Below are 12,377 nucleotides of genomic sequence, written 5' to 3'. Positions count from 1 at the left end.
AGACCTCTTCAGTGTCTTGTACTAATACTCGACTCTCGAATACTCTCTATACCAAATTTTGGTATCAGGTCAGAATTAGGTATTCACACTCAGAAATTTTTACCGTACTCGGTAATTTTTTACCGAACTTTCAACAGCTGAACGTTCGGTAATCAGTTCGGTAAACGAAATGCCTACAGAACGTTCGGTAAACCAATTTTTTGATGAGCTGTCAAAATTACCGAACGATTCGGTACTTTTTTGCGAAGCGATTCGGTAATTTTTTACCGAACTGTTCTGTTAAACTGGTTTTCCCACTATTTTTTAATTTTACTATTGTTTTCAGTTAATTTGAATTAAAAAGTCTTGAAATAATATTTATCAGTTTTTATTTAATTTTAAAACCGTCACTGCACTTGTGATACGTGCAATAAAAAATGTATTTGACGCCGAAATGTGTTAGAGCCCGATGTTATGCGATGCAGTCCAGATAAATAACCATGATTTGATGCTATCGCTGAAAATGCCTGGAAAATAATTGGATTTGCTAAATAAACAGTTACTCACGAAATATGTCGGTGATCCATTGATTGTGGTCAAGAATTTTTATCCTTACCTGCTGCACTTGATTCCGGATGCACTATTTACCATTCACTAGTAAATAAAGCCTCTCCAGATTTGACAGTTTGATAGTACAAAATTTCGGTAAAATTGCTTGTGATTTACGGTTTGTTCGGTAATTTTTTACCGAATTCGGCGTTTTGGCTTATTTTACAGATCGTTCGGTATTTTTTTACAGAGTTCATCAAATTTATAATCAAACTACCGAAACTTCGTTAAAATTTTACCGAATATTGGTGAAATTATTTTTGTTTACCGAAAAATCTGTAATATACTAAATTTACCGATTATTTCCGGTAAAAAATTACCGAACAAGCAAAACGTAGCTGAGTGTGTTCATCAGTTATTTTCTCCTGCTCGGGTTTACACACTTCCATCCCGAATCGCTTCAACACTGCTTCAACGTATCCCTGCTGACTGAGCTTCACAGTGCCGGCCATCATGTCACGTTTTATGCGTATACCGAGGAACATCTGCTCTTCTCAAAAATCTTGTATCTTAAACTTTTGCTGCATCATCCGTTTGACAGCTTTGATTTCCCCGAAATCCTTGGCGATTATTAGTACGTCATCAACGTACAGCACCGGTCCGGCTATTCTGGATATACCGGTCCCGATTTTCCGTTGCGTACTTCAGACACGTATCTGCCTCACAACGGCGAACTCCAATCCTGACGGCGAATACGTTGAAGTGATCATTTTTCTTCTGCCCCCTTTTTTACTAAAATTAAATAAAACACATACCAATATAAAACCTTATGATGGGTGACATTGGGCCAAAACATAAATTTGGTTTAAAACCCTCGTCTATCCACATAAAAGTGTATTCAAACTTTTGTTTGCCTGCGGACATTTTTAAAAACGTATTTTTGCTACTATTTATGAAACTTAATTTTCAGCACTATTTCAATAAACATATTCTATTCATTATTTTCTGCATGTAGATAGGGGTCGTCCATTAATTATGTCACACATTTAGGGGGGAGGGGGGGTTTGGAAAACTGTGACGAGCCATACAAAAAATGTGACAAAGGGGGGAGGGACCATCCCATATTGGCATCAATCAAAAATTAAATCTTGGTCCAATGTCACCTCATCTTACGGTATGCGAAATGATTGAAAGACAAAAGCTTGATGAATGGAGAGTCAGACATATTATTTTTATTTCAAGTGCCAGTGGTTGAACCACATAGACAAATAGACGTAACACTTTATTCAGGATCATCGTTCATGCATTCACCGATTAATTTGAATACAGACGAAATTCGCTGGTTGGGCACCACCACCACCCAATTTATAGGGGGTGTGCGCATCTTTTGTTGTGGTTGAGAAGATTTCACAAAAAGCGGATTCAATCACAGCGGATTGCTTTAAGCTGAGTAGAAAAGCAAAATTTGTTTTTGTTTTCTTCTAGAATTTCAAATGAAACTCAAACGTTTCGAAAAATTACCAAATGTTTGCAATCATTACATTTCATTCGTAGTCCTAAAATAATATGCTCACCCCCTGCAAGAGCTTATGTTTGATTGTTAAATCTGATTTGAGCGAGAAAGCTTGTTTTCTGAGTGAAGCTTGATAGATGCCGTTACTGATGTCCTATTAATTGAGGAACAATGTTTTCAAGTAAACTTATTCAAAGAGTTAAGTCTGTTTGTCTGTGGTTCAACTGTGTTAAAAATCATATATTTAACTATTTGAGTATTGAGCATTTCCACGTCAACTGACGAGTCGATCTGATTTCCATTAAACTTTGTATAAATATTCGCTTTTATGCAGTTTCGAGTCAAATTACGAATCGATCAGACGCGACTTTCTCCAAGTTGCATGAAACATTGCATAATTGTTAGTAACGAGAAGTAATTCACATTTTTGATAAAATTCGACCATTTTAATCTTTCCAAAAAAAAAATTAAAATGCCGTATTAGAATTTTTTAACAAATCATAAAATGAAAGTGTCCCTATGTCACTTCGTCACATGTATGTGTCTCTATAGTGTTTGTAATAAACACATCATTATTAAACGTTGCGTGCCGCTCATATGTTTGATTTAGTCATTTTTTTGGCATGTTAAATAAAAAAAAAAGGATTCCGTTTGAAAACTCGAAAGACACTATTCCCGAGCAAAGCCCAGCATCAAAATGACAGAAAATTGAAATCATAATTTGATTGCAGTTAACGCAATGGACAAATTTGATACCAAATTTTGTTTTCATTTTGCTGTACATTTGCTCTTCAAAACTATGTTGTTGCGGTTTGTTTTCATTGCCTTAGCATAAAATCAAATTGAATACTTGTTTTGTTATCAACAGGAAAAATTGATATCAAATTTAGTTTTGGTAGATTTGTTTGCTCTCAATTTTGATATTTTAACCGTTAAAACGGCCAAAAGCAACCTGAGTAATCATTATCAGCGAAATCACAACATCAAGTTTAGATTTCAATTTGATCTCAGACTTTTCTCGGGTTGTTAGATTTATTTAAGTGCAGACAAGCTTTTTTAACCGACTTTCATCGAAAAAAAAATTGCAAAAATGGGTTTTATGAGAAGATTCAATTTCATCAATGTGCAAATATTTTTTTCTAAAGGTTAGTCAATTGTCCACAGTTCACTTTTTGAAGAAATTAGAGTAGGTCTTTTCATTTCTATGTGACTTTTTTAGGAAAAAGAAAAGAAACAGCTAATCCCCTTTACAATGGTAGTCCAGACTTTTATCCAAGAAAATAGGTTTGCAAGTTGCTTAAGTACAAGAAGTCTGAACGAAATGATGAACCAATGATAATAAACCGCAAGCTTACTAGAAAAATATTGTGTATTTCAAATAATCCACCTAAAAGTTATCACGAGAAGTATGAAATGTTTACAATTTTATGGAAACGGTATTATGATGTCACGGTCGAAGGTTATAATTTAAGCATTCCAGTATTGTGATTGGTCTATATTATAGGTTTTCTATGGTATGTTTCAGCAGACAGTATTGACGTCGAGTGGGGCAAGTGTACGAATGGCTTAGAATGGTGGTCAAATCGTTTCAATTTTGAAAAATGTTGATAGAACCTGTTTTTATTCTTTAATTATGATTTAATAATATTACCGAACATATTAATTGCATCAGATTTGTACGATTTTATGCTAAATTTTCACTCCAACTCTCAACACATGAACAAATAAAACAGATGAGTGTATGAAAATAATATGTGCGTAAAGATGACGAACTAAGGTTCAATTTTGATTTGTTATTAATTTAGAAAGCATTCATTCAATTAAAATAGACTTTTGTGAAACATTTAATAAAAAGCGCACTATTGCGTGCGGCAAAAGTATGTCACGATTTTACAAATAGCTATTCATAAAGGATTGTGGCCAACTAGTCAAGGAATTGGGGTTAATTTCGTCATTCCCACAACTTTGTCGCAGACTTCATGTTGATTAGACAATACATGCTACAATTTATTGCCTGATAGAAGTCTAGCACAAATTACGAACAATTATACAAAGTATCGTGGAAATCTGAGAGGGGAAGTCTGAAATTCGTTTGATTGCTATTTAGCCTGGATTTTATTTATTTTAATTCTAGTGTACGATTTTACAATTAAGTAAATACTAATACATTAATAACTTATTGCACTATTTACTATTTTATCTTTAACAACGATGGCATTACGATAATAGGATTAGAATTGGTTAGCATTAGCACCGCCTCAACGTTTCGACCAGAATACTAGCATGTTGTTTGTGTTTAGCCAATACCTTAAACCTTGAACTTCTATCTCGATTAGAAACTTAATGAGTGTCCAATGTTCGGTAGGAAATCACCAAAACGTTGACAGCATCTTCACGGTCACGTGTCGCTAGCACATGTGATCAACAAATCAAACAAACCCCCACTAACCGTTGCTTTGCGATCTTTCAGCGCTGAAAACTACGCGATGGAGTCATGTTCGCTGCGGTTTGCTCCATCCGATTATTATGTGCCACCTTATCTGCAACGAACATATCACTTTCATAAAAACTCAATCAAACGTTCGTTTGATACAAAACCCTACGAAAATGTTAACAGACTGCAGCTGAAGCGAGAATCGTTGAACTTGATTTCCAGAAATTTGGTAAAAGATGCAGTTATTCGACCATTGAATGGGTTCATTAAATACTATCTCACTGCCAAGTCCGTTGTCTACGGTTAAGGTTAACAGTGAGGTCAGCTGATAGATATGCAGATTGCTAACACGACTAACACTGCCGATTTAAGTGATTCCAAGATAGTCTAATACGAAAAGATTACTCATAGCGCTTTAGTTCCGGTGCGACTGTTTGATTGATGGTCAATTTCCAATATTTTGATAATTTACGGGAAAAATATAAGGAGGGAAAATGTGCCAATTGTTGCATTAGTGCTCCCGTAGTTGTGCATATGGACAAACTCAAGTTAAAAATAAGTTTTTCATATGTTTAAACGTAGGCATAAATAACGGCATTGAGACTAACTTCCCGTGGATTTGAATTTTGAGTTTAATTAGGCTTTAGGCCGTATGACCAAATAGAGGATCACTAGTACCATAACTGGTACACTTCCCCTATCTAAAACCAGGATCCTTCCTACAAGCTCCGAACTATTTATAAATCCCATGCAAGATGGACCCATGTAGAAACATAGAAGTAAGATTTAGCATTTCCAACCAGCAATTGATATTTGAACCATCAATATTAAATCTATGCACCAGTAATAGAGTCCTTTCTGTTTGATAAAGTTTCGAGCAAATAATATTATAAAATATATAATATTTTCAACAATATATTAGTTTGATACCATACTGTATTAATACGTAAAAAATAGCTGTGAATCTTTCAGCGGTTTACAATCAGAATAAGGGCAGGCAAGAACTGTAGAATGTATATTATCGTGCACGTAATTATCCTGTGGATAAAAATTGAAAATGTTCCTGTATCGATTCATATAGTTTTCACATAAACAAACACACACACACACACACACACACACACACACACACACACACACACACACACACACACACACAGACACACACACACACACACACACACACACACACACACACACACACACACACACACACACACACACACACACACACACACACACACACACACACACACACACACACACACACACACACACACACACACACACACACACACACACACACACACACACACACACACACACACACACACACACACACACACACACTCACACTGCTCAGTTCAGTACATTTAATTTGTATTGAAAAACTAAGAACAAATCAATGTGGCAATTGTTGTGATTATTCATTTCTGATCATTAAAAAAATTCTAAAAGAAACAGATTTCACCAGGTTCTATATAATCTATGTTGTTTTCAAATACGTTAGTAAACAATGGCTTCAATTTTCGATTTCAGGCAAACTAACAATAGTCAATAATATTTTATTTCAACTGTGTAAATAAGTTAGCTTATGCGATTGTAGTCATTGTTTAAATTTGAAGTTTCGTTTATTTGAAATGCTTGTGCTGAATTTTACATTCGAAAGTGTTTGTTTTCTATTCTATCCAGTGTTATGTGAGTGATATTAAACATATTTAAACACAACGTAGGACATGTAGAACCTGCTGAAATCTGTTCCTAGACAGTATTATATTTATCAGAAATGTCTTATCACAAAAATTTACTGCTTACTTGTTGTCAAGTAATAAAGTGTAAAAACAGTCAATAGTATCATTGGATTTCACGTTAGTTTAGTGGACCGTGACAGTGTTTGCAGCTCAAATTTCAACAGAATTATCAGTTCTCGTTATACAGCCCCCAGGACCAACTTGTAACTTACTTTTATGGGTTAGTCAGTTCTGCGTGTTAATCAAATCTAGATAAACATGTCAAAAGGTCCTATCTGCATTGATTGATTCTCTTTATCGACTTTCTATTTCGTTAATAACTCAGCTGCAAAACCTATCTCTGTTGTATTTGACGTTTTGGACGCTAGATAAGAACCTCCTTTATCAAACGATGTGGTAAAATTAGCGTGAAATCTGTTCGCATAGCAGTGGTTATCAAAAGAGAAAGTCGATGAAGAGAATCGATCAAAGCAGATAGGTCTATTTGAAATGTTCATCGAGAAATGGAAATGGTCCATAGTGGGTGATCCATAATACTGATGTGACTTTACCATATTTTTGGTTTTAACGTTTCAACTGGTCGCCTAGTGGCAACATTCCAGAGGCGATGAGCTTAATTCTCGGTCCTGCCACGGAATTTTTCGGGTATATTTCTAGATTTCCCTGGGCATTATTGTATTTTCCGTATAATATACAAATGCAAATATTGTACAGACTTATTAGTTTTGAGAGATTTTCAATGCTTTGTGAACTGGAATTTTTTGTGAGAGATACTCCAAAAACTTCAAGTTTCATCCGGTTTTGGAACAGACAAGCCATTTTAGACAACAAGAGGCTAGTTTCTTTCTTGATGGCTTTCTATAAGCAAGTGGAGTATCAAAATCAAATGTTAAAAAACATCACATGTTTAATTGTTCTGACAGATATACAGACGTAACGGTTTTAACAACTTTTCATTGAAAGCATCATCACGGATCTCAGTAACGAAAATGGAGAGCTATTAGTTTAAAATGAAAGGTCACTCACATTAGATCCGTTTGCGTTACGTTGACATAAATTTGACAGTTAAACAATAGATTTAGCTGTCACTTTGTAGCAACGTGTCCTGCGAATCCAAACACATAAAGCAACCAACGATACAGACAAAACGGTTGCTACGACTACCATGACAAACTCGCTCTGTAACATAGCTCGATCGGAGTGGTAGAAGGATAATGATATATTGCTTGCCTACTTTGTTTCAATATACATGGATGAGGACATAGCTTGATCTGAATCGAGAAAAGACATAACAAAAAAGAATAGCCATTAACACACGTGTATCATCTTTGGCTTTACTTCGTGAAGCAGCTTGCCAACAATTTGCTCGTTTCCTTCTACCGCTCCGGGTGAGTTCTGTCGCACGGGCGGCTTGTCATGAAAAAAGGAAGAATATTGTTCGTTTGTCATTTTGTCATTTGAAGATATTTTCGATTCCTTGAACGTGTTAGACCACAGCTTTCAAAGTGAGAACTGCTATAATGATGATGGTTGCGAATTTCTACAATGGAAGCAGGCAATTGTTAGGGAAAATCGCTACATAAAGATAATCTTTTTCCGGGAAAGCTGTTGCTTTAATCGCGTAGGAAAAAAAATGGTAACTAAGACTAGTATTCTTCTACTGTGGTACTATGATGTTTTACGATAAATTATCCATAACAGTTTTGTACTACATTTTTAGGAAAATAGTGAAAATTGTGATTTACACTGAGATAAAAGTGGAAATCGAGTGAATTTTCAAAGGAAAGCTTTATTGTTTAATTGTTTGAAAACATTATTGTTTAAGGTACTGTTATTCAATAAAAGATCATAATAATCATTTTTAGGGAAACATTTGGATACTCACAAATTTCGATGGAAAATACAACTGAAGTTTATTTACGCAACAACTCTACTTTTTAATGATTCTAGATAGTTTTCACAGCAGCAAATCATTTTTATTTTGAGCAGCTTAAGAAATTTACTTTTGTGTGCATTTTCTGTGCGTTGTAGCATTGACGGTGTCGTGAAATAAAAGGAACATTTCTTATGAAAATCCATCTGAAAAAGTCAAAAATGCACCTTTTTTATATTACTTGATTTACAAGGTTTTCCAGGGCCTGAGTTTACCTAAAGATGCACATCAGTCTGATCGGAATAACGTCTTTTTCCTCCACATCTCGAAGGTTGTATTGGAAGGATGTTTTGGTAACATCTGTTGCGGCATCTGCAAAGAGCTTTACTGCAATCTTCCAAGAAATCGACCCCCATTAACTCAGTCGATAAAGGCGATAGAGCAAGACTATGCTGGAGGTGACTGGGTACAGCTTCCAGTCCGCTCTAGGAATTTACATACTAAGTTGAGAGCCAACCCTAACAAACAACAGGCAAAAATAAGCTTCTTCAGCTAAAAAATGGCTTATTCAGCTGTTGATTAACTCAAATTGTTTGTTGGGACGTACAGTCCCAGTCCCGTAATAAAGTCAAAGAAGAATAAATGATAAATCGCAAACAATGTTGGACACAATATGCGTCAAAGTAATCTGATGTAATCACGCCGTGAAACTACAGACAAACAGCTGTAACTACAGACAAACAGCTGTAACACTTAAATTTGATGAGTTTGTACATTCCATTCTAATTGTATACAACCTTATTTGCTAAACAGCAAGCAAGTTTATGCTGCGCTGATAGCTCTCGCTAGGTTTTGTTACTGAGTTCCGAGATTATGTTTCCAAGGAAAAATAGTTCAAAAAGTTATGTCTGTGCTAATATCTGTATTATTTATATCATATATTTTAGCAGTAAATGCATGTGCGTTGATCTAACACGCAGTGTTAAGGCCCAAGCGGAATGACGGCGGAAGCGGAACGGCAACGGCAGCGGAAAAACCCGATCTGAGTAAGCCTACTTGTCTGATTGAAAACTAGTTAGATCCAAATCGACTTCGGTTAGTCATCTTGATGTCATTAGTGACAACTGTCAAACTTTCTGTTTCCGTTCCGCTTCCGCCCACATTGCGTTTGGGCCTTTATGTATGTTATCCTGTGCTATTACTAACTAGTTAAACTATCGATAACTCGACACTTTGTTAACAACAAAAGAAGAGAATTTACAATTTATCCTGGAAATATGATAAACATTTTATTCCCGAAACGTTCTTCAACAGGACCGGGCATTGAACTTATTGTCCACAGTATGAGCAAAAAAAAAAAAAGATAGCCAAACAGTTTCACTACTCAAGCCCGAGGTGTGCAGAGTAAATAGGTGTGTATTTTTAAAACTTTACTAGTCAAATGTTGAATGTTTGGCAATGTAATAATGGGTGTTTTTAATTCCTGGGCTATCGTTGTGAGTAATTTTATATGAATATAATTTTCTTTCTAAATTTTTCCATTAATATTTTGAGATAAAAGACCCTATGTATTTGAAGTTTCGGCTTAAACAGCCGTGAAACCGTGTCGAAATTTGCCATTTTTTCTGAATAATGTTCAACGGTCTACTTCGTTTTGCGATCTGATTATAAAAACATAAACCATTGTAAATCTTTCATATTGAAAGCAGCTGATGATTTTCTTACGATAAGGTATCAAGATAAGGAGCACATATGGTAAGACATTTCGATTTGATTATAATTATCTTGATAATGGTGATGGTTTCGTGTTCGAAGCAACTCTTTCTATCCAGTAATGCTTGTGAGAATTTATGTTTTCTGGTCGTTTGGTATTTTCTCAAGTAACAATTATATGTCTATAATACGATGTGAAGTCCTTTTTTGTAATCAATCAACTATTTTCAGAGTCGGATTCAACGAGTCAGTTGCAGATGAGCTGTGCTCTCGCTGGAAGTATCGTCCAAGTGATAAATATATTTCGATCATGCAGCAAAAGTCTCACAACGGATGAAAAGATGTCACTTGGACTGAGTGGCTCGTATGCTGAATAGATGAAATATTACGTGCTGTATTAATACATGTTCGATGAAAGCTAGCGACATTTCCATTTGTGTAACAATCTCAATACAGAAGTAAGCAGCATGTAATGATTAAAGTGGTTCTATAAGTGTAGAATGGCAGTATCAAAATGTATTTGTTTAAAAAAATTAAACCATTACACTTACTGTTTATAATAAAATTATGGTTCATAGTTTTCCAGTGAATTGCTATCACAGCCACAACTGTCACAAAATACACTATAATATGGATTTGAAGAAATATGTACATGACACTGTAAGTTTCCGCGATTGCAATAAAATTGCCACTTTTTCTAATCGTATTGGTGTGGTGCACTTATTTAATTATTTAATTAATTTATCTTTATTAGGGAGGCTTTCAGCCTGAGGCTGGTTCGCCTCCACGCACTTATTTCTTATGAAGCAAGAAAAAAGTGTGTCGACGAAAGCAAAACGATTTGACGAGAAAATGCACATTTATCATTGTTGAGGTAGAGTAGAGAACTGCTTCGGCCTAACCGCCCATTTTGGGCCTATCGAGCAGAAAACATCAAATACATCTTTGATTTCGGCGCTAACAAGTCAATTAAATGCGTTTGGTACGATACTTTAGTTCAAAAGATACCGAACGAAAACAGCAAAAAAAAATTTAATATCACATTAAAGCACTTCAATCGTGTGGAAAATATGGTGTAATAAGGGAAATGGATGTAATGTCGGCCTAAATTCCCCTAATTTGGGCCCATATATAAATTCAGCAATCGACAAAATATTCAATAGTGACCAAAAGTATACATTAGTATCGTTTCAATGACGCGTTCATCTAGATAAAATTGATAAATATCAGATTTTTAGCGATGGACCTAATCTTAGATCCATAGGCCAACATTAGCGCCATTTCCCCTATAACTTGCCAAAAAAGGACAACATTATCATTAATACAGTGCATGAACTGACATTACGCTGCTTTTACTGCATTTGTTTATTTTTGTGGCTATAAAAATTACATGAGATTTTCGACATAATTGAAGTGCATCCTCTTGGATGTAATATTAAAATTTATGAAGTTTATAAGAACGTTAGTTTCTAAAAGCTGTGAAGTCAATAAGAACGCGTGATATGAATGTTTGCAGCCATTATTCTCAAAAACAAAATAAGCGCCTCTACCGAACTAATTTTTATCTTCATATGATAGGCCGAAGTGAATTCAATGGCATATCAAAATGTTAGGCCGAATTTGGAATTTGTAGGCCATGTTTGGGGTCAAGAAGCAGTGTTAGACTTTTAACGATATCTGAACAATTTGTTACTCTTTACCAAATGTACATACATACGGAAAGGTAAATAAATTTAAAAGTCATTTGTAGTAAAAAAAATCCTTTTTGTTAAAAAATGCTCTCGGAAAATATAGGCAAAGGGAGGGTTGTAGTTAGTAAGCGCAACATTAGATCTAAGCCCTACCTAGTTCAGTTTTAGTTGCAATCAGCAATAAACAACTAGTATTATCCTATCTCCGTGTTTCTCAATTTATGAGTCACCACCTTCTTCATATGGGTCACAGAAGTTCAGACAACTTCGTCATATGTTTTCAAAACTTATCTGCATCATGCAATATGTTACTGAATTTTAAATTATTATGGGATTATCCAAATTGCGCTACACTAACAACCTATTGGTTTTTATTTTTGAACTAGTGAGAACGGGTTAAATTTTAAATTAATCATTTTGTCAAGCTTCTGCATTCATTTTCCATTAGATGTCACTGCTGTTGTTTTTTTTTCGTCGAACTTGTTTTCCGTGCTGAGCACCAATGCTACCGACGCCAGGAAGGCAGTTCCCAAACCTATCGACACATCAACTCATGAACCGGGGACCAACAGTTTTACTTCCCTTCCGAAGGAAGGCGTGATCAGAGATGTTATGCCTCAGAACATCCCGGCGGCGCTGACTGGGATTGAATCCAGGCCTGCCCAAAGGGGGAGTTTGGTAAAGAGTGATGAAAAAACCGATTTGTACCTCGTAAAAATCGTAGACCATCATTATTTAGTAACAATTTTGAAATGAAGAACCTGAAATGAACCCTAATTTGAGGCGTTAGGTTCCAGTTATAGGACGTTCAGCCAATAAAAAGAAGAAGAATAATATTAAGAATTATATAGTCCATTTTCATCGCATCCATTAA

The 12,377-nt window shown here is 35.3% G+C and overlaps 1 protein-coding gene across 3 annotated transcripts in view; it reads left to right on the top strand.

Annotated features, from left to right (window-relative positions):
- LOC135706693 (group 3 secretory phospholipase A2) overlaps positions 1–10,305 on the top strand; it is a 49,753-nt gene extending 39,448 nt beyond the window's left edge. For 2 of the 3 annotated variants that reach the window (XM_065228343.1, XM_065228344.1), the window contains exon 6: positions 4,512–4,816. In XM_065228343.1, coding sequence (XP_065084415.1) covers positions 4,512–4,782 — 271 coding nt within the window. In that variant the 3' untranslated portion in view covers positions 4,783–4,816. Of the gene's footprint in view, positions 1–4,511; positions 4,817–10,043 lie in introns of those variants that run through there. The other variant, XM_065228345.1, reaches the window with a different exon arrangement.
- The last annotated feature ends 2,072 nt before the right edge of the window (positions 10,306–12,377 follow it).

The sequence above is a fragment of the Ochlerotatus camptorhynchus genome, unplaced genomic scaffold, assembly GCF_037179485.1.
Source record: "Ochlerotatus camptorhynchus isolate MF236.1 unplaced genomic scaffold, CSIRO-AGI_Acam_v1.1 ptg000286l, whole genome shotgun sequence".
Lineage (NCBI taxonomy): Eukaryota > Metazoa > Arthropoda > Insecta > Diptera > Culicidae > Ochlerotatus > Ochlerotatus camptorhynchus.
This window is presented reverse-complemented; position numbering and strand designations above follow the sequence as displayed.